The 23,499-nt window shown below is 38.0% G+C and overlaps 2 protein-coding genes across 2 annotated transcripts in view; both read right to left on the bottom strand.

The window, feature by feature from the left end:
* The window catches only part of NAT10 (N-acetyltransferase 10), a 36,996-nt gene extending 32,241 nt beyond the window's left edge, over positions 1 to 4,755 (bottom strand). Inside the window, exons 1-3 of the mRNA XM_006198320.4 lie at positions 4,569 to 4,755; positions 2,532 to 2,654; positions 2,016 to 2,107 (exon numbers count right to left, since the gene is read on the bottom strand). Of these exons, the coding sequence (XP_006198382.2) occupies positions 2,016 to 2,107; positions 2,532 to 2,639 (200 nt within the window). The 5' untranslated portion in view covers positions 2,640 to 2,654; positions 4,569 to 4,755. The remainder of the gene's footprint in view (positions 1 to 2,015; positions 2,108 to 2,531; positions 2,655 to 4,568) is intronic.
* Positions 4,756 to 9,018: 4,263 nt separating this feature from the next.
* The window catches only part of CAPRIN1 (cell cycle associated protein 1), a 33,450-nt gene continuing 18,969 nt past the window's right edge, over positions 9,019 to 23,499 (bottom strand). Inside the window, exons 8-19 of the mRNA XM_072969771.1 lie at positions 22,870 to 22,922; positions 22,706 to 22,792; positions 21,421 to 21,576; positions 21,226 to 21,334; positions 19,435 to 19,496; positions 18,856 to 18,966; positions 18,491 to 18,640; positions 17,421 to 17,571; positions 13,446 to 13,640; positions 12,856 to 12,956; positions 12,391 to 12,454; positions 9,019 to 10,856 (exon numbers count right to left, since the gene is read on the bottom strand). Of these exons, the coding sequence (XP_072825872.1) occupies positions 10,792 to 10,856; positions 12,391 to 12,454; positions 12,856 to 12,956; positions 13,446 to 13,640; positions 17,421 to 17,571; positions 18,491 to 18,640; positions 18,856 to 18,966; positions 19,435 to 19,496; positions 21,226 to 21,334; positions 21,421 to 21,576; positions 22,706 to 22,792; positions 22,870 to 22,922 (1,304 nt within the window). The 3' untranslated portion in view covers positions 9,019 to 10,791. The remainder of the gene's footprint in view (positions 10,857 to 12,390; positions 12,455 to 12,855; positions 12,957 to 13,445; positions 13,641 to 17,420; positions 17,572 to 18,490; positions 18,641 to 18,855; positions 18,967 to 19,434; positions 19,497 to 21,225; positions 21,335 to 21,420; positions 21,577 to 22,705; positions 22,793 to 22,869; positions 22,923 to 23,499) is intronic.

Below are 23,499 nucleotides of genomic sequence, written 5' to 3'. Positions count from 1 at the left end.
ATGGTTTAAAACTACATACCAGTGATATACAGCTAAATGAAAACAATGCACAAGTGTTGAAATTATGGGTGCTTTTTATTTTATTTTATTTTATTTTCACCTTTGTGATTTGTCTGTATTTTTCATGTTACTTGCAATAACGCTTTTATTACTTTTTTTTTTAAAGGCAAAACTACTCAAAATCTAGCTTCTTTTAGGAAAAATCAAGTCTCTAAGAACAAAGGATACGAACTAATCAAACTCTGTGCCTTTGGCACTTAAGTAAAATGAAAATAATTTTAAAGCCTATTAATAATACATTCAACTCAGGGGAAAAGGGAAATAGCTCAGTGGTAGAGCGTGTGCTTAGAATGCACAAGGTACTGGGTTCAATCTCCAGGACCTCCATTAAAAAAGAAAATAAATTCAATTCGACAAATATTAACTGAGTAGCTACTACAAACATGTCAGATCATTTGAAAATATGAAAAAATAAAGATAAACAGGAGATGCTTCCTCAGCAAATGAACTTACTTGGAAATCAAAAAAGACCAGTGTGCAAGTGACCATATCTGGAGGAAGGGAGAAGGAGGGTGACAAGCACTGTAAGAGAAGACAAGGGCTGAAGAGGGCAGAGGGGCCATGCGCTGCAATGAGGGGCTTAGGAAAAGCTTCCTGAAGGAGGCAGGCCCTGAAAAGCGGGGAGCATCTCGGTAGGTGAGGACAGAGAGGTGCAAGTGGCATCCTGAGTGGAGGAGGGAGCAGGGGCCAAGGCGAAGAGTTGCCCACAGCAGAGAGCAGCCAGAGCTGGAGGCACGTCTCAGAGTCCACAGTAGAGACAAACACATTTGGGAATAAAGGAGGGAGAAGAGGCCCAAGGACAGAATCCCAGTGCGAGCTGGGTTTAGGGTAGGAGATGAGATCAGGGAGAGAAGAGCTCAGGAAGGTGGTCTGAGTAAGTGTCAGAATGGAGAGCTGTTCTGAGGTGACCATATCGTGGGTTATCTGTCAAGGAACAGCACACACATCCCAAACTCCTCCACACACACAACTGTAGGCAAAGCTGCCAGGTTCCTGCTAGGTGACCCACCCCCCTCCCCTGGTCCAGGGGTGGGTGTCCTTCTACAAGAACTTGGGAGAGACTTCCATGTAGCTGAACCAGAAACATGTAAAACTCAAGTGCTGCTTCTGCCACGGGGAACAGATGGCAGAAAGCTGATCTCAAGTGGGAAAGGACAGAGCAGACAGGAGAGACGAGAAAATGAACAACGACTGGGGCATCAGCACTCCAGCTGAGCCACTCCTGAGGCAGAGCTCAGATCTCACTAGCCTGTATACTGCTGACCCTCGAACGTGAGGGCTAATATGCGTACAACCTACAGTCAGCCCCTCCGTGACCAGAGCTCCTCTGCATGAAAGGACTCAGCCAACCACGGACCAGGTAGTACTGTAGTATTTACTACTGAGAAACATCCACTTATAAATTGGGCCAACACAGTTCAAACCCAAGTTGTTCAAGGGTCAACTGTACTTCAGTGAATTCCATTTGTGCCTAAGCATGTTTGTGTTGGAGGTCTGCTATATACCACAAGAAGTCTTAAGTTCCACAGCTTCAAAAAATAAGAATAGCCAACTGTCAAAAACAGCAATAGACTAGTAGAGGAAGAGCTCTGAAAAGGAGGAGAAAGAGGGAGAAGAGTTGTTGCATGAGGCATCAGGTCATCGGTGACTTCCAGAAATAACTGAAGGAATGTGCATTGCATGGGCTTAATCAGCTTAGAAAACTAGGAAGAAAAATCGCATGCAGAAAGTAAGGAATTAGGCTGGGGACTTAAAGAACATGAAAAGGATTTGAAACTTATTATCAGGAATGAAGAAAGGACCTCAGCTCTGTTATTTTCTCTATTGGAAGCGTCCTCAGAGATAGCACCTTCACTAACTATCCCTGAAAAACTATGTCAAGGAATCATTTCCCGGCATTTAGCCAACGAGCAGAAATGGGAAGTGGTATGGGACACTCAAAGGACCAAGCTTACCTGCTAAACCCCAGCTCTTTCTTATAACACCACAGCACTGAAGGCCGAGCCTTCACAGTTGCTTTCGACAACATGTGATGGAGTATGACCACCTGCCAAAGGAAAAAGCCACAGACTCTCAGGGCCAAAAGAGACCTTTAGGACTGCCAGGCCCAAGACTTCATTTGACAGATGTAGAAAATAAACTGAGGGCCAGGACAAGGGCCCAGGTCCACTGGCAAGCAGTGCCCAGGCTGGGACTAGAAGCCAGGTCACGTACACTTACCCCTGTGTTCAGTCCACCACCCCAGATGTCAAAAGCTGTTAACCTAATAATGTCTGCTAATAATTCTAAATATACAGTACTTACCACTTCCAAGAAACTAAGGAATGTTCCCACTATGCATTTCATTGAAAGAAAACCAATCAAAGGGACCTTAATGTCATTACTGTAACACCCCAGTGGGTCTGCAACATGCTGACTGTGGGACAGGACACAAAGTAAGCATTTACCAGGAAGCATTCACCAGGTCTTACCTGATCCTTTCCTCGATCTCCGACCACAACAAAGAGAGACCTTTGCCGCTCAGCTACCCCATTCTCAATGAGAATCCGGATTCGGTTATCCACTTTCTTCCGATGCATGGTGAAAAATTATCACTAAAACAGAAAGAAGGAAACACGACTGGACATGACTATCCATGGTCTGGCTGAGGAACATTAGGTGGCTGCTTCCTGTGGGGCCAGGGGCTATGCCAGGCACACTTATAAGTAGCATCTTATTTAACTCTCAAACAGTTCCCTAGGGGAGACATCAGCCTCATTTTTAAAATTAGGAAACTTAGGCTTGGGAGGTGAAGAAAATGTTCCCGCGGCATGAGAAATCAACAGGGAAGCTGCAATTCACACCTCTGTCGAGTTTTTTTTAAAAAAATCTGAAACAATGTTCAAAAAAATAGAATGATTAAAATATATGATATACCTATGGGAAAATAAGGCAGTTTTCAAAAAAATTGTTCAAACTCACTTTTAAAACTTATCTAAGGCTATGGATATAGACACTTACAGGATAACATGGCAAGATATGGATGTATGTAACACGCAAAGAAAAACAAAAAGACTGGAAGAACACACCAAAATGTATTTATGGCTGGTGAGATTGCATGTGATTCTTATTTTGTTCTTTTGTTTTTTTGGAATTTGGGGTTTTTTTAATTCACGTATATTATTAACAATGTCAAAGAAAAGAAATCAACAAATATTACTATGATGGAATGTGTCCAATTGTTTCCTCAAAAGAGAGGAAACTATACTGAAGCCTGTACAGATAGATTTCAAAAGTTATTGTGATTACATACGATAAAACATTGTATCATTATCATAATATACCAAAGAAACACCAGAAGTATAAATTATGTTTCTACAGTGTAAAAATGACATGCTACTTAGAAACTCCAGTGTTTGTTACATTCTACACATAAAGCTCATTAACTGAAACTTGACCTGCCTTAACTGTCCTTCTAGCCTCTTAATCCAAAATGGATTTTAACAGTTTTATCTTACTGTAAAACACTATGTCACAATTTATGTTTCCTATTCTATAAAGAAAGAGCCAAGTATAAATACTCAAGTACCCCAAGGAAGAAAAGTGACGGAGACAAGATTCACATTCAGGTCCCTCTGTTTACAAAGCCTGAACTCTTTTCAGTTTACCAACCTCCCCAGTTTGTCAGCTGTTGCTGGCCACACAAAGATCCCACGTCAATCAATCAATCAATCAACAACTAATTATTGCTTTCTGCTCTAGTTATTGTGGGAGCCCCAGAAGTAGTACCAGATAAAGCCTTGACTTCGAGGAGCTTTCAATTTCCTTGGAGAAAATACTTAAGAAAGAAATGACGGATAATCTGTCTAAAGACAGATAAAACTACATGTAAAAATAATAGCTACAGCCAGTGGTCTGATTAGTCTGAGGTTACTGTGGGCTAGAGTTGCCATGGAAGGCTTAACGGATGAGGAGGGCCTCGAAGGAAAAGAAAGATTACTTTTCATTCATTCATCTATTAGTCTAACAAATAAACATAGAACCTATATATACCACGCATCATTCTAGGAGCACTGGCAAACAAAACAAATCCGGAATGTGCCTGCTGAATAAAGAGTATAAACGAATAAGCATAGCGAAGTGCCTAAGAGTGTAGGAGGATCTGGAATCAGACTGCCTCAGTTCAATGCCCAGTGCTTCAACCAGGAACTGTGGGCAAGCTCCGGGAAAGCTTAAGTGTTGTCCCCATCCACTCACCCCGACCACCCACCCCGATCCGAGCTACAGTCCCTAAAGGGTGGAGACAGAGCCACGCAACCCGCAAGAGTGCTCGAGAAGCACTCCCGACTGGCCGCCTACTAGGGAAGAGGGTCCTGTCATCTAGGAGCTTCGGGGTAAGGCGGCAGTCCGCGTGGGCCGGGCATCGGCACGGATGCAGAGCCTCCGTCCTGGAGCCAGTCTCCTCCGGGTCCAAGAAAGACACTGACAACGACCTCAGCACCCATCCCCAGCCACCCTGTGATGGGTACCTGCGCCCCGAGCCCGGCGGACTCCAGCCAGCAGGGAAGTGGAAGCACGTGGGGACACCGAACTTCTGCGGGAGGCGGGGGCAGCGGACTGCCCCTAGCGGATGCCTAACCGCCGGTTCTCAGAGTTCGCCTCGTTCCGCGACGCACGTCCCGCTCAGGCGTTGGTAGGCGGTGCGTGCGCCAGCACACTAACTGAGCGGCGACAGCGAGCGAGAGGGGGCCTTTTTCACCCCCGTCTCTGAGTGATGACGTCAGAGGCCCGGGAGGCGGAGACACAGCCGCAGAGGCTACACGCGGTAGCTGTGGTGCTGGGTGTAATTTGCCTCTTCATACCAGAATTAAGATACCCTGGCTACAGAGGGCAGAGTAAGCATGCAGATGCCCTCACCCGCAGGCCTGTCACTGCGCTAGGGTAGCCTGGGTACCCAGATAGATCGGGGCCCCTCACGGCAAGTGGTCCAGAGTTTTAAGTGTTAGCCTGGTTAAGCGAGACGACTGTCTAAGGGGTCTGCACGTAATTTTGCCCAGCTTCTTATTTAAAGTAACTTTCCATTTTAATGTGCCAAGATGAGGAAACTTGATCAGCAGACCTATCGCATTAATTCCACTTGACTCTCTCTTCATCCTATTGATCTTGTAGACCTGCCTGAGCAGTGGCCAGATAGGTTTTCTTTCCACCATTGCGGCCTCTGTACTTTGCAGGCTCCCTTTAGGCCTGTCTGGCTGCCAAATACTGGCGCTCTTCTGAAAACCACTTCTGGTGGTCGGCTCTCGTTCAACTACTTTTCCTCCCCGCCACGGTCCCAGACGAATGGGGTCAAACAGTTGACTTCAAGGGCCACCTATATAGTTTTAGTTCTGGGGGGCCAGATCGCTGAACTTAAACAAATCCAACTGCTTCCTTGACATTTCTCAGATGCCTCCAATCAGAATTTTGAGGCCACTTATTTCCCTTTCTTCCTGAAACTCCTTCCTCAAAGTGTAATTCTGTACTTCCAAATCTAATGTAATTAGCAGTATCACCCATTTAGTCCAGCACCCATCATCAAGTCTTTTACAATTTCCTCAACAAAATGTCAATGTCAGCTACAAGAGATAAAATGACCAAAGTGTTCCTGTCCCTTATGAAACTTACTCTTGGTTAAGTTTAGTGTTAAGAAAAAAAGTAACCAGTGAGTAAAAATCAAGGGGACTGCTTTATAAGTGGACATGGAAGGACTCAAGTGGTGACACTGGACTGCAAAGACATGAATTTATAAAGAATGAGCCTTAAGAACATTTTCAATGAAGCGCTTTCCAGTGCGGAAATATAACACATGAAGTGGTGGGAAAAGTCTCAGCAAAGAAGCCACTGTGGCCAGAGTACAGTGAACAAAGTACAGGAAAAAAACGGTAGGTGACTAGGCCAAATGAAGGGTATGTGGGCCACAGATTTAAAATTAATTTCTAGGTGTGATGGGAAACCACCAGAGTTTGAGTAACAGGGAAGTGACAAAATCTGATTTGCAGTCTTAATAGACTCAATCTGGCCACTGTGCAAAAAATTACGCTACAGGAAAGCAAGAGTAGAAGCAATGAGAACCAACTACTGTAGTTACCTGTTAGATAGTGGAGGTGGTCACAAGAGCTAGCTGACTCAAGGTAGAACCATTTTCAAGGTAGAACCATGTGGATTTGCTTAAGGACTACAGAGGGTATGAAAGGTAATCGGATGATATCCAAGGTATTTGCCCTGAGCAACTGGATGTAGGTTCATCAAGAGATACTGAATACTCAACATTCAACTCAAGATAACTGAGTATTAAGTTTGCTCTAGGGAATTTGGAATCTAGAAATATCTACGAGTGACTAAAATGGGGATTGCAGTCAAGTCTTGGGAATGGATAAGATCAGCTAGGGAAGAATGTTAGCTAGAGATGAAGTCTGCAACCGAGGCCTGGAGAACTCAGTAAAGGATACTGAGCCAGTTAGGAAATATGTAGTACCCATTCAGTTCACATTGCAATCATTTCTTACATGGGCCACTCCAATAGCCATCTCTTGCCCCATATATTTTGTTCTCAACACTGCACTGAGAATTCTTAAATGGCAATTTTATTAGATGACCCACCATCCTTCCCCCCACCAACTCCACCCCCTATATACAGAGCTTAAAAATCTTCAGGAGTTTCCAACTGTTAAGAAACAAAACTTAACATGGAATACAACTATAAAGCCATCCACAGTAGCCCTTACCTGTTGCTTCAGCTTCTCTCTAGCTCTATGAAACCTGTACTCTTTTTACTTGAGCCAGATAGCCTTTCTAAGTCACTGAAGATTGGACTTGGACCCAGTTCTCTCCCCTCCTTTACCTAGTTTTACTACTCCTCATCCTTCAAGTCTTAGTTTAATCCCTTTAAAAAAGTCTTTCCTCTTCATTTTGACCAGGTCATATCCTATCAGTCATGGCCTTAATATCTATCATCAACCATGTTGCTCCATCATTGCATTTACTGTACTTTACTGTCATCATGTCAGTATCTTTGACTAGACTGTTCGATAAAAGCTGGAACCACAGTAATTTTGTCACTACTGAATATTTAATGCTTGGAATGATGGCCTGGCAGAAAGTACCCAAACTTAATACAGCAGCTCCCTAAAATAAATACAGTACTTAAAACCAAAAAAAAACCAAAACAAAACAAAAAAAAAACTAAAAATTGTCTTTACTAAATTAGGTGGTCTTTCACAACTTACACGCAAAGGGCCAGTCCTCTGCATGGGACTGGATTAAGCTTCAGAGCAGCTGTTAGAGTAAGGTATTAAAATCCTGACTGAGAAGAATGTAAGTGGTCTCACAAGTAAGTTAGGCAAGGCTACCAGGGATTTAAGCTTTTTTCCTCTTCTCTCACAAGCAGCACTTCTTCACTTAGAGCTTTGCTGGATGGTATATACAACTAAAGCAAACTTCACTCAAGGACAGTAAGATATAAGGTTTTAATATGATTTCATCTAATGTAATTTAAAACATTCACTAGTCTCTTCCAGGTTTTTTTTTAATAGAATTCAAAATGGGAAAGGGTATAGATAGATGAGCCTTAACAAATTACTTTCATATTCCTGAGGAGTTTCCCTCCCCATTAACTCTTTAGAAGGGATAAACTCAAGGGCAATACTGATTCTTTTAAATATAACTATATAGTCAATAAAACTTCCTAGAGTGCTTAATATGAACTCAAGTGGGATGGGGATTCAGGAGCTGAAAGATGAAAGCGTTTGTGCTTACCTGTATCCCATTCCCCCAATAAAGACATATTACTGAAAATATAACAGTACAAATTCCCCAAGACACTTAGGAGGATGACTACTCAACCACCTTCTACGTTTTAAGAATTGGTTGTCCACAGAGCACCTCAGTTAATGAGCCTTCTGAGAATAAACATTTTCAAGTCTCCAAGTGAAGTCTCCCATGTAACAGAGTTGTATATATAGGAGCAGAAGAACTGTAGAAGCTAACTGATTAAAAATATTTAACGGATTTTGTTTTAATATCAAGATACAATGATCGGAAAAACTTCCATATTCTTTAGGGATATTAGGATCTGAAAATAAAATTGCCCTAACCAAGGTAATCAATGACACTCTACCTTAAAGCTTTAAAATAGAAGTCTCATTATCCACATGAGATGACTGATACTGTGCATTTACGAAAGTACTTCACATATGGAGTCTTGCTATACCAACAAGCTACAGTGCCACATTGTGACAATGATTTCCTTTCAACTCTGCTAGAATATGCATTTGACCAAACAGAAGGCCTTCTGCAGATAGGACAAGTATTCACATAGTATACAGAACACTTAGTACCAAGACTTAGATCTTAATGGGACTTTTTAAAAAGTTCTCTGCCCCATTATGAGGCACTACTTTAAAAAATATAGTCTGAATTGAGGCATAAAAGCTTTAGATTTAGACTGCAATGGTAGAATGCCAAAAAGGTATAATATTTCAGAAAGAACAAACGATTCTTTTAAAAACATACATAGAAATAATCAAAACTAACACCTTTACACATTCACAACATCTGCACTAATGCATAGAAGTCTGAAACTTAGAAAGCATTTCTCCCGCATCCCATCTCTGAACTGGTTCATAGAGATCACTGTATAAAGAACTTACTTCAATTTTGATTTTAAATGTCATGAAATTATTTTCTACACAAATAGCAAATTTAGTTTTATAGCAAATTTAGTTTTATATATAGGATTATAAGCATACATCATCTAGGGATTACCCAGTAAACCATGAATATTTTGTCTATCCCCCTAAAATACAGCAAACATATGGTTGTGGTACATCCCAGGCAGATGTCATTTAAAGCACACAAGGGGAGGTGCTAGCAGAAGAAATACTTATTTGCAAAAGTAAACAGATAACCCTTCCAATATGATGTACCACAACCACACATGAGAAAAGTCAAGAACTTATTTTATTTTAAAATAAACATTGACGAACCCCCCCTTCCCCACCACCCTACAAAACTTTTGAATGTGGAATGTTCAATAGCCTATTCATTTTAGGTTACAAAGCCAGCAAAAACTCCAGTTGTCTAATGATGAATGTTTGAGAATAGTTTTATAGGTTTGTTTGTTTCTTTAAGTAGCTGAGCACCTACTGGAAAAATTTCTTAGCTAAAGGCTGGAAAGAAATTCAATTTCTGCACAGAAAATACCATTATCTTAGTAGCCTTTGCTTAATAGATGGGATTAATTCTCCATGAAGTCAAAGTGGGATACAAGCAGCATTAAGTTCATAGGCACACAGAACTAGTGCTCCAACTGCTAGCACAAATTTCAACTTACTACATAAATTACTAACCTGTCCATCTCCATCAAACTTGGGACTGTCCCTGTACATCTAAGGGAAGGAATCACCACTTTGAATATAAATACCTCCATGAGAAAAGGGTAATTCAGTTAGGGTTAGACAAAAGTGCAGGTACTACAGAAACAGCTGTTGGAGATAACCATAAAAATTTTTAACACTAACTGCCATGGAGTGAACCACATAAGCTGCTAGCTGTTGAACACCAGTGTTTCAAGATACAACTTTTATAAACATGTTTTATTTGTTTGCTTATACCATCAGAACTGAAACTACTGACTGTCATTTCCCTAAAATAGGGAAATCTATCTAAAACACATACTGGTGCTTTTCAAAAGATAGCAATTTAAAAAGGTGGTAGCAGCAGGCATTTGGTATCTTTTTCTTTTAAAAACTTTCAGGCTGCAGGAAGAACATGTGACCAAGAGTGTTATGATTATCCATTAGAGACTTTCATCAGTACCTGTACCAATTTAGGTGATAATACAGCAAGATCCAAGGATTAGTGACAGACAATGTACATCATAAGGAATGATATATAGTACCAATCCTTACAAAAGTCATTGTCAGAGAAACTTTTAAGTGTTCAAAAAGGTATCTAAATAATTTCACATTAAGTACAGTAGCGGCCATCCAGATTACATCCATTATTTGTTGCATGTTTTTCGAAAAGTGCCAATCAAAGCCTAATTTTGCATTTTGGCTTTGTCTTATACAGTATCAGCTGTTAAAAAGCAATTTACATGTGTTTTTAACCACAGTCATCTGACCAGAGGATGAATAGTGCTGTGTTAAAGCCTAAGGCTTGTGGCCAGCCTCATATGTGTGATTAAGGACCCATGCATAATTTAGTATGCATCTAAACGTTCAGTGCTCCAATTTAACTGGAAAGCTGTGAAAAGCAGTTGTTCTGCCAAACCACACTCCACTCCTTCCATCTTCCTTTCAAGGGAAATATTTTAGTTTTTCAATTACCACTGAATAAGTCTAGGGCTGATTTGTAGATTTTATCCAATGTCAAATGTCAATCTTGCTTTTTCCAAGCCACTTCAAATAACTATGGAGATATCACCCTGTAAAGTATACTGTTTTACTCCTAAGCAAGGGTGAGGAATTTGAGTATCATGTGCAAGGCTCAAGATGACGCTTAGGACAGAACATGCAGAGTAAAAATAGTTTCCTTCCATATCCAGGTAATATAAAGCTGACAACTGTAGTCCTGTCTTTATGGGATGAAAACAGTCCCTTTACAATAAGTTTCCTGAAAGGGAGAACAAATAGATAATAACTCTTCTGGTAACATATTATGGTACACTGGCCAGTGTGTTTTTGGCGATTAAACATAATCCTGTGAATCAGATTAATTCACTTGCTGAGTGTTCATTTGCGGCATCCCTCTGTTGGGTCTTGGGGGCCCTCCACGACCTAGAAGACAAAAATGGCATTTGGTTTTTCTTTCAAATATTATTTGTTTTGCCTTCAAGCAGATTTGCACCTGAAGTCAAGAAGCATGTGGGCAGCCTGTCACCACATTAATAGGTTTAAGAGGTCAATTCTTCAGTGTTCAAGTTTCACCTGTTCTGGAAGTTGTCATGCGCAAATTTGCTCATGTTCTCTAGCTAAAAGAAGAGTAGAGCTAATGGAGTATTCCACCAGTACTCATTCATTCATTCATTCAACAAGTATTTATTGAGTGCCTACTATGTGCCAGGCACTGTCATCAGGCGTTGAAAATAGATACAGCAGTGAAGACAGACAAGGTACCTGCTCTCATGGAGCTTACATTCTAGTGTACACTCTAGCTTACATTTCAGTAGTAAGTAACATCATACTATCAAAATTAATAAAAGCACCAGAATGAAAAACAGACCTTATTACCTAAACTGTTAAAAAGAAACTACATAACATTCAAAATCGTATAATGACTTGTAACAAATAAAGTAACTTTTTACATGCTGTTAAAACAGATTTTTAGCTACCAGTCAACTTAACTTTCATAGAATACGCTACAAGGTAAGAAAGAACATAACCCACATTCACATGCAAATATCCTTTGATACTTCAAGTCAGTATAATTCCCAAGTGATCCATTAATTAAAAAAAAAATGCACCTTTTTGCTGGCCAGTTTGTACTAGCATCAAAATCAAAGTACTTTGTAATTCCTCCTTGATACACATTTTGTACACATTATGGCCAATATCTAGAGGAAACCTACTCAACTTAACTTCCCTCAAATCAGAGAACCATTTAGAACTTCAGATCTTATGAAATGCTACCTCTGTTAGATAGACAGACTTACGTCCCAGGAAGTAAGTAGTTTTCCTATGGTAATAGACAAAACCAAAAATTCTTAAAACTTGTAATTTTTGAGTTTAGTTCTGTAAGTTAGGAATTTGGAGGTTTTGTTAAAAGTCAGAAATAATTTGACATTTGTATCACTAATAGTGGTCCAAAAGGCATCGAAATTTCAATTAGTTCTATCACTTCTAAATGGTTCTCTAAATGTTACTATGGCTTATCTGGCCATTGAAGGGTTTTTGGCCCTAAAATATAATATGCATGTTTCAAAAATGAAAGAGGAATAATAAATTTATATAAATGTTCAATCTCATTCCAAAAATGTCTTACAAAAATGTTTCGGTAAGTACTTCCTAAAAACATTTAGCAGGTTTTAGGACCTGAAAAATAATTTGCAGTTGGAAAAACACTTTTTCTGAGGAGGAGAAATGTTCTAGTTTTTAAGACAGTTTATAACAGGGAAAGTCATTCAAAAAATTAAATTTGGGTTCAAGATAAGTTTTAGAAACAGAGCATTTCATTTAATCCCTAGCAACAAATCTGGAAATGATAAATGTATTCCTAACATGTAACCTACATGCAGACTATGAACAAACAGCTCTTCCAAGGCCAGAACAGAAGCTCCACTTAGGAGCTAGGATCACCACCACAAAATATTACCTCGTGGGGCTCCCCGTGGTCCACTCTGCCCAGAGCCTCGCTTGAAATTCTGCTGATATCCATCCTAAAAGACAAGCTAGTTAGTACTGAAAAAAAGAAAAGGTAATTTTTTTTAATGCTTACCTATCTCTATTCTTACAGCTTAATACTTATAGAATATAGAAATCTTTCTTATTCTGTTATACATTTAAATATAGCATTGCTACAAGTTACTCTGTAATTATTATCAAGAACAATCAATGAGATTTATTTCTCTGCTCTTGAAAATCATTGTTTTTACCCGACTCTATTAATGAATACATGTATCGAGTGCTAAGAAAAGGAAAAGTCATCATTTTCCACAAGAAGTATCTTGGGCAAAAGTACAAAATTAGCCCCAAGTTACTCAAGTCCATCAAGCAACTACATTAGCCTCTTTCATTGGGGTATTAGGTCAGGTTTACATTTTAAAACAATTTTACCTACCCGCTGATAGCCAGAGTAGTCCCGGGGAGCACTGAACTGAGACTGTGTATAACCACTGTTTGGAGTGTTAGAGAATGAAGGGCGGTAACCATCATATCCTCCTAAAATTTAGGACAAGAAAATAAACAATTTTATCTTCAGAAGGAATTTTTACTTCTTACCACTGACCAATGGAAGAACTGAAAAACTGTAAGCCATGCTAGTTATTCAAACTAATTTCTGATTTCCTATCCTGATCCAATCTGCTTATACATTTCTATGAGTACTAATTGCCTTAGAATATCAAATTTTCACCCATCCATACACACACATACACAAAATCCAAAAAATAAATCTCTATAAGGTCTGATAATTAATAGAAAGCAATATGCCCTCCAGGACAGTGGCAGACATGAACCTAATAAAAATACTCAGTCCCAATTTTACCCTTTCAAATGACTATTATCAACACATACTACATTGTTTACATTGTTAAGAAGCTAATGCAGAGAGATACATATTTTTCCTAAAAACCTTAGAACATATTTCTATATATTTTGCAGATCAGAAAAGAACATGAACTTGCTTTGGGGGGTTTTGTCTTGTCTTACCTCTGAATCCATTAGCAGGTCCCCTATATCCATTCATCAAGCCTCGAGCACCACGGGAGCCTCCACGAGACACACCACGACTGTTGTAATAGGGCTGACTGCTACGTGGAAATCCAGTGTTCTGCTGGGGAGGCTGCTGATGGTTACCAGTCACTTGATGGGGCTGGTCCTGGGAACCATGGTAAGTGCCAACCACTATAATGGAAAGAAAAAAATACATACATATATGCACACACACACATCTCATTATAATTTGTCTGTTTTTCCCATGCTTTCTGGCTTAAGAAACATCTTATACAGTCTCCTGTCTTTAAATTTTCATATTAATAATAGAGAAGACTACACATTAACAAAGTCCCTATCTTTCTCCTACCCTTGTTTTAAGCTCAGGGGAATAAAATTCTCCAACAATAATTCCAAACTTTTGAAAGCACATATTGTGTGAGAGCACACAATTCTATCCTTCCAAATAACTTGAAAGGCTGTATTATTGAACATCTTCTGACAGCACCTGCCTATTATATTAGCACAAGAGAACCACAATGATCAAAAGATCTTAAATACTGAAACACTTACCATTTTGTACCATTTTATTATTTCTTTTCATTATAAAGCTCCCTTTCTTTTAAAATCTCCCTTAATACTTATTAAAACATATAAAACCATAGTCTCCCATAGCTAAGCAGCTATATGGTAGAATATTCAATTACAAAGATAACTCAGCAGTTGCCTTCAACATTTAACTCCCCTTCTCCTAATGTTTGATTCCATTTCAAGTACTTTTTAAAGCACAGCCAATTTAGAAGAGAGGTAAAGGTACTCACACTAGCACTCAACCCCCTGAAGTGAAGGGAAGGTTCTAGAAGGCCCACACTATCTTGCACCCCTCCTCCTTCCACAATGGAGAAGAAGCATTCAAAAATGAAATACCAAGGTACATTCCTGGTATTACCTGAATGTTCTTATTTCACAGGGGAGAAAAAAAACAGTGCAAACAGTATATTTGGGAGGTGAGGAAGGTATAGACTGAAGGAAGGCCCCCACCCTAGGAACAAAAACAGTCAGCAGCCTCTAGTCAGCCCAAATACCCCATGCTTGGGCAAAGAGAAAAGGTGGTGTGACTCTTGAAAATCTTTACCTGACTTTTTTTATATACTCAAGAAACCCAGGTTTATTAGTTCTTAGAATGCTTATTTTGCAACAAAAAAGCTAGAGAATACCTAGGAAAAGAAGGGGTCACGGCTCCTTTTTGAACTATGTTATAGACCAAATACACTATTCACAGTGTGGTCTTTCTACATAAATTACCTTGTACTACATTCCCAAAACTGTAAATTATAAGCAAATATCACAAGTACCAATAATATTTTCTATCTAAAAAGATTCATTCTTACGCAATTAGAAAGTAATCAAAAGAACTGAATTTTTGACTCACTTTTTATCAATAAGAATTTTATTAATCTTGGTCAAATCTCACTGCAAGAAACTCAAAGCAGAACAATTAAAGTGTGATCTTTATTTCAAAATACCAGAATCCCTATTTAAATGTTTATAAAACAAACGCTAGTCCATTAAAAATGGCCAAAGATCCTTGCCAGATCCTATTTCTGTGTTACTCCTGACTAGATGCTAATTCAAATTAAAACAAAACTTCTGGGGGGATGGGATACACTGACTTGTTCAACAAATATCCAAATCCCCTCAACATGCCAGCCATGGTTCTAGACACAAGGGATTTATCAGTTGCCAATACATAATCCTTGTCCATAAGGAAGTTTTAATAATGGGAAATAAGTGAGTAAAATATACATTAAAAGTAAAAACATCTACATTGTGTCAGGTAATAAGTGAAAAGGAAAACACCAAAGTAGGGTAAATAAGTGACCAATGTGGACATATTATTTGGACAAAGCAATGAAGGAAAGGTCTCTATGAGGTGATATCTGAGCACAGACCTAAAAGTCAAGAAGCAAGCCGGCCAACATCAGAAGAAAGTATAAAGGCCCTGAGAAGGGAGAGAACTTGCATTTGTGGCTCGTGTGGGCACATCAGGAAGAAAACAGGATATACAACAGGGATCAAGGCAGGGGCCAGATCACTTAGGATCTTGTAAACCAAGGTAAAGACTTTGGATTTCTTTCCTAAATGTAACTGGAAGTCACTGGGAGATTCTGAACAGGAGAGAGACACCTGATTTACATTTTAAAATAATCACTTTGGCTACTGTGTGGAGAACAGACTGTGCTAAAACAAGAGTCAAGGGAGGTAACGGCAATACTCCAGATACGTGATGATGGCTGCCCAGATTAGAGTGGTGTGGTTTAAGCAAAGCATATGGGCTGATTTTACTTTTTATTGTAAGTGTCTATAAATGTTATGAAGTTAATTTTCATAAATAATGTATATTTTGAAATGGTAACAAAATGTTATCTAGCTTGAGTGCTTCATAGTCAATTAAAGTCGGGTAGACTACAAGAACAAGACAGCCCGAAATCAACTGACATAAAGAACAAAACTAATTAAATCAAATATATATAATAATTTTAAGTTTCATTATACCAGCTGAAAAAAAAAGTAAAATAGCAAGCATGTCAGCTTAATGTCTAAAGCCCCAAAAATATCAGCTCCACAACCAACTTACAAGTCCAGGCACACTTTGTTTTACTGTGCTTCTCTTTACTGCACTTCAGTCACCACATTTTTCACAAACTAAAGGTCTGTGGCAACCTTGCGTAGAGCAAGTCTACTGGTGCCATTTTATCCCCAACAGCATTGCTCCCTTCACGTCTGTGTCACATTTCAGTAATTCTCACAATATATCCAACTGTTTCTTACTGTATTTGTTATGGTGATCTGTGATCAACGATCTTTTATGTTACTACTACAACTCACTGAAGGCTTAAGAGGATGGTTAACATTTTTTGGCAATTATTTTTTAATTAAGGTATGTACATTGCTTTTTTAAAACATAATGCTATTGTGCACCTAACAGACCACAATTTAGTGTAAACGGAATTTTTATATGTACTAGGAAACCAAAAAATTGGTGTGACTTGCTTTATTGAGATACTCATTTGGTCTGGAACTGAACCAGCAGTATCTCCAAGATGTGCTAAAACATGGCAATGAATAATTAAAGGAGCCTGAGAGCAAGAAGCCCAGTTTTACCATTCAGAAGCTGAGCACAGATAGCATACTGACAAATTTCTATCAGATTATGGTTGTTTAAACCTCCCTACTGATTAGTGATGCTAAATACTACTAGGATATGTAAGAAAAATCAGTGTTGACCCAGGTCAATCAAGAAATGGGACAATTAGAAAATTTCATAGTTATTTTCATCAGTCTGATAAAATTAATCTATTAACTATGATTCTTAACAGGGTTTGCTAGTTTGTTGTGGGATTCCAATTAAAACTCCTAAGAATGAAATAACCAAAGGCCTAAAAAAGATATTTCATGTCTTAAAAATTTAGTAATCTAAAATATCTCTATCTACATTACCATTGTAATAGGTATTGGAACTGGCCAAATTACAACCTTACTTGCCAACAAGGACTTTGTTTCAACCTAGTCCACCCAAATGCAGCCACACCAACTCCTTTATTACTTCTTAACTTTGTGTAACTAATTTGCTGCCAGGTATCATGCCAGCAGGCTTCAATTAGTTAGCAATTAAAAGCAAAGTTGATCATAACTTGAATAACAAGTTTAATTCCACTAAAACTACATAATGAAATAGGGTATTAAGAAAACTCACTAACCAAAGAAAAATGGGTGTAAGTCCTCCAAAAACTGCACATAATTCACATACAGCAAACATGGACTTGCTTACTCAGGACCAGCAATGAAAAATTCATACAGTCTAATACCAAAACAAAAACTCTTGGACACTGCCGCTCTCAAACTCTTCTAACACTGTCAGTAACTGCACTAGAAAGCAAGTGGCCAAGGAAGTCACACTGGTTTTCCTACCTGTTTGAAGCTGTTCTTGCTGAAGCTCTGTTTGTTCCACTTGGTGAGGCTGACTGGAAAAACTCTGGTTGTAACTGGCCTGGTACTGGTTTTGCTGTTTTAAAGTTTCTGGTTCATTAACAGGAGGAACTGGGGCATTCATATTGAACACCTGTAAGTAAATAAAGTAAATGATTAGTTCCTGCCTTTATGCTAATCATTTTCCGACTTTTAACATGGCAGATCTCAATGCTGGTTTTACCTGAAACATAAATAAAGAGCATTAAAGAAGTCTCAGACATCACATACACACACACAAATCCCACAATCAGTGCACTTCAGTGTAGGTACATACATGAATACCATACAGCACTTAAAGCAAAGTATAAATGGGGATTAAAAATCTAAAATGACATAATCAGAAGCCTCAGAAATGCTATTATAAATGAGAATTCCTTTCAAAAGATGCAAACCTGATATATCACTTACAGAAATTAAACTGATGAACTTTAAACTGAGTATTTAAATTATTTTACTTTCATTGATATTTTAATCAAAAGTTAAGTATTTTAAGTATTTAACTCTTCTGAATGCTCCTGAAAGCACTGTTTCAGCTGTATCCCATCAATCACAGTATTTTCACTATCATCATTTTCTAGAAATTCTGCAATTTAGAGATGCTTACTGAAGAACCAAGGTAAAGTATCATAATAATGTCTATTTACTCACTTTGAGATACCCTTCAGTAAAATAAAAGATTACGCAAATACAGCAAAATAGAAACAATTGTTAAATCTAGGTAATGATCTATATATAGAGATGTTATATTAGTCTACTTTTTTACATGTTTAAAATTGTGTTAATAAAATCAAAAGGGTAAAACTACAAAACAGGATGTGGGCACATAACTCCCGAGATGCAAATTTATCTCTGGGAACAGAAAAAATGAGTTTATGTTCAATTAAATATACCCTACAGTAAGGGTAGGTGCAGACTCAAGCACAAAGTTAAACAAAGACTTTTTGCTGAGACTTTAGTATGAAGACAGTATACACCAGGCACTTAAATGTCAGTTAAACTAATTTGCTTACCGTCTGCATGGATTGGAATGGAGCGGCATTTACGTTGATTCCACTGCTATGTAATGGTTTGCTTGTCCCAGCCTGGAACACTTGAGGCTGAGAAGCAGCAGGAAGGGATGATGATGCTGTAGTCTGGTCTGTATTTAAAGAGATTGTTGCCTAAACACAAAGTGAACAGATGCACTTTAGTGGTAAACTAAGCCAAGTCTACTACCCATACAGATGTTAACCAACCAAACTATTTTATGAAATAAAAACACTATATAGTGCATTAGGTCCAAAAAGAAGAGACACTATATTAACAGTTATTTACCTTCATCCAATTCATGTGTAAGTGCCTCATCAAGTTTGTATAACCTGGTAACAGAACTTGCCTGAATCTGATCAATTGATTCCTTCTGTGGTCGTTGCTCTGCAGCATGAGAAGGCTGGTACAAGGGTTGAGATCCTGTATATCCCTCACTTGTAGATGAAACCAAAGGAACCTACAAAGAAGTAAATCAAAGCTTCATTCTGTTAAAAACCAACTCTAATACATACAGAGCTAAGAAAGATATACCTGTAAAAGAGACTATAGAACCTAACAACTGCAAAAATACATATACTATTAAAGCTCAAAGTTAAATAAACCCTAGTCCAGTTATGAAGTTCCCCACAAATGCTTCTAAGATGGTAACAACTACACTAAATTTTAGGATTATGACATCTAAAATGTCTTCTCAAATTCTCAGTTCAAAATTAAAAATCTCCTTCCTTCACTATAATTATAGAACACAGGATTAACAAAAAAAATTTTAGTTCATCAAAAGAAAACTAAATGTTAACATGGAAATAAAGGCTGATGGCTACCCATGCCAGATTTGGACACTGATCAAATTCATACCTGGCTTTCATAAACTAAAAGACCCAAGAACTGATTAAAAACAAACTTGCAAAAATATTATCACTCTTACCTGTGTAGCTTCTGGTTGTACAGAAACTTGATTAGGTTGAGCAAGTCTAGATTCAGAATGAACTGCAAAATTGACCCAAAAAAATACTGTCATACAAAATCAAATCTCTTCAGAGATGTTTTACTTGTTTGCTAAAGTCAAATTTCTATAGCCAAATCCTAAATAAACTTTTTAGCAATCATGAAACTAAATGGGGAAGTGTAAGTAGGATTTTAGCTTTCAAGTGGGTATTTTCAATTAATTGATAGTCAACTGTCACAAGAGCTTTCACTTTGTTTTGCAAAGGTTAACATCAGATGTTAGTGAGATAGTACTGACAATGAGATACAGAAAAAAATGATAATCCATGCCAGTGTTATCCATGAAAAAGCCTTTTAAAACTAATTATAAAGTAGCATTACTCTTAAGGCTTTATTAGATAGATAATATTCAGTAACATTTTAACATTATCAACTTCCAGTATAATTTCAAATGTTTCCACAGGATAAAATATATATACATATGTATCTTTAAAAAAACCTATATTCAACTCAATGGGCATATTATTGCCAACCTACCATCCTTCCACTCCCCTCCCAAACCATGCTTAAATAGTCAAAAATACAGTATCTTTGGTCGGTCATTTGGAAATCATTGGCTTTTACCAGAGGGTTTAGTGGACTCAGCATTACCTGAATATCTAACTAGCTTTATAGGTTGCATCAGTGCTACATTTGTTGACTGGCACAGCTAAGAAAACTGTTATTTTCTTCCTCTAGTACAGCTCAAAAAACGAACACTAGTAACTTTGATTCCCTCATCTGTTTTCTAATTCCTAGTAGAGATGAGCTTCCTCTACTTTAAAGAAATGCTAACTTCCTTACCATATTAACTGTTCATTAAACATGCTTTTACCAGCAACTCCTTTTATGCCATTTAAGATTAACAACATTAAGTGTGTTACTTTATAAATGCTTCCACTATTATGCCCTTAATGCTGACATGCTCTGGGAGAGTTTTTACAAAACTCAAAATTACTAATGGTCCTAAAGAGATACTCCAGTTAACTCAATACAAGGCACCAACCCTGTTTAGTGTGCTGCCGTTTCAAATAATGGTGTAAGACTAGTTAAGAGTTTGAAGCTTCAGCAGTCTTCTGGTCTACCTTTTCCCCTTTCCTCTTAAGCATTCACTTACCCACTTCACTATTGCATCTCATTTTCAAAGTAATAAAATATTCAGAAATTTTCCTAAAAAGCTGCAATCATCCTTCAGAGAACAACACTTCTATTATTTTTATTCCTAGATTAATTTTCAAATTTAAAAAGCCAAGCAAAATTTCACTTACACACAAAAAAGAGGAAAAACAGGTCAGTTTTACATGTCAGGAAGTGGTTACTATGGGGTAGGGAAAGAGGTTAAGTACTGCCTGAAAGGGAAGACAAGTAGGCTTCTTGGGTACTGGTAATGTTCCATTTCTGGGTGTTGGTGTGTTCAGTGATGGAACTACAGCTAATGTTCATACTATAGGAAAAAACAGTAACATTTCTTATCAAATTAAAAGATACAAGGCGGGAGGGTATAGGTCAAGTGGTAGAGTGCATGCTTAACATACTCAGAGTCCTGGGTTCAATCCCCAGTACCTCCTCTAAAAATAAAATAAACAAGTAAACCTAATTACCTCCCCAACAAGGGGGAAAAAAAGATACAAGATCTAAAAGCAAGCATTAAAAAGAAAAAAATTAGTTTTCACAAACTTTATAAAACCTGAAAGCATTGGCTCTATACTTTATTTCTCACATAAAAATGTACCTGGAGGGCAAACCAGCTGCGGTATATCCATGTTCTGTGCTGGATTCATAGGCTGTGCAGATACAATGGCAGGATCAAGGGTCTGGTTTTCAAAATCCAGCATTGAATCCTGCAAGTTAGGATATAATGGAGTGAAGCTAAACAATGTAAACACTTAAATTTTCTGTTAATAGTGGTTCACTAAACTTCACCTACCTGTATGAAATTATAGGGTCCCTGCATTTGCGCCATAAGGTCCTGTACTCGCTGTCTTCTCACAAGGGGATCTGCCTGAGCCACTGGAGTCAAAGAGTGGGGCTCTGGTACTGAAGGAGATGCAGCCTGAGGTTGCTGCTGGAGTGAATTTACCACCTAAGTGGGAGAGAAGGAGAGGGGAGTGGATTAGTAGAATGACAGAGCTCCATTCATTACCATCATGACCAGTCCCCAAATTACATGTGCCATCTGTACTGTAAACAGAATAGCAGACTTGAAAGTAGTCAACCTGACCAAACTATGCCAAATTTAACATTCCAATCAATGCTATCACTTCTACAGTAGTTCCAATTCCACAGGGCTTCCACGCAGCGTTTCAGATTTACCTTGTAAACTGCTTTCAAAGACTACCTGTGTTTGCTTCCTAAAATCATGTATTTTGCTTTAATTGTTAAGCCTTCTATATTAAGTAAACCTATATATCTGTATCAAATATATACCTATCTCAATATCTGATACATACTGAACATTCAAGAAATGTTAGCTATCATCATCAGCCTTTGACTTCCCATCATTTTATTCTCTCTGCCAATACCACAGGATCAAGCTCTATCGCCTCATCTAAACTGCTACAAAAGCCAAAGCTCACTCCACGTATCATTTTCCTAGCTCTAATAACTTCCCGATTATTGTTTTTAGTAATTCCCCTCTCTGCTGAGAAATCTCACTAATTTTTATTACATGAAATTTATATTCTTCTGACTGGCTTTTAAGCCTGGGCAAGTCATACCTGTTGAGCCTGGGCAAGTCATAACCTTATTTCCTTTACAAGCAATCCTGAGCTAATAGAGCCTGGTAACTGAACAGCATTAGGGTGAAGGAGTCGTCTAAGGTGACACTGCAATGTACCCCCTGGAAGGTAGGTCTTCTGAAGGCTATTCACATGCAAGCCCAGATTTTTACAGAGCAACCTGATAACAGACGTATCATGTACTCTATCATGTACTCTAAATAGATATATCAACTCCCCAAGTTATACATGGATATCTACATAATTTCTTGTAATTGGATCAGCAAGGCACTGATTATATTAAATATCCACAGAGATAAATAAATAACTTTTCAAACAGAATAATCTTGTATAATGAGTTTGTTACTATAATACAATGTACGAATACTGCAAAAGACTTGATCTAAATTTGTTCTCAGTAAAGATGAAAATTAAAGACAAAATTAAATTAATTAAAGACAAAAGACATCAACCTTGTAACAACAGAACTCTTACCTCAACTGTTTCAACTGTCCATTCATCTACCTGCTCCTTTTCACCACTGCTGAACTGTGTTTCTGCCATAAATTGTCTATTTACATACTGCAAAGCAAAGTAAATGTTTGAGACCTATGTTCGAAAGGCAGAAAGGGAAAGGAGGCATTAAATAAAAATTATACCTCTGTTGATTCAACTTCACTTTGTTCAGTGTATTCTTCTGCTGGCTCAGGTTCTAAGAGGTTAAAAAATGATACAAAAGAGTGTAAGAAATCTAAAAAGTTAACTCTTCATTTAAACTCCAAATAAGTAAACTGTTCACCATTACATAGTCTGAATTTATTTACAAAGTTACAGTTAATAGTAAGTTTTTACATTTTATTATTCTTACAATAGTATACTTAGAATGAGTTTTCCTTACCATTTATTCCAGAATAAATTACTTTAGTTTCAACAGTAGTTATTCTGGATCAAGTAGAATACCAATAGTGCAGAATTCTACTCTCTATTTTAATCTATTTGGTAAAAGTGGTATGGGTGGGGGGCGCCCCTACTTTGATCTACAACCATAAATTTCATCAATGTCCAATTTTCCCTTCTAGTTTCAACCTAGTAGCTAACACTTGTATAAAGTGCTTTCCACGTGCCAGGTACTGTATACATACTTTACAGATCACTTCTTAAATGGAGAACCTGAGGTACAAAGAAGTTCAATAACTTGCCCGAAGTTACACAGCTAATAAGTATTGTAGCCAAGATTTTATCCAGGCAGTCTGATTCTAGAATCCATGCTTTCACCCATCACAAAATTT

This window comes from Vicugna pacos, chromosome 10, assembly GCF_048564905.1.
Source record: "Vicugna pacos chromosome 10, VicPac4, whole genome shotgun sequence".
In the NCBI taxonomy this organism is placed as follows: Eukaryota; Metazoa; Chordata; class Mammalia; order Artiodactyla; family Camelidae; genus Vicugna; species Vicugna pacos.
The sequence above is the reverse complement of the archived record's forward strand: the minus strand, read 5'-3'. Positions and strand labels throughout refer to the sequence as shown.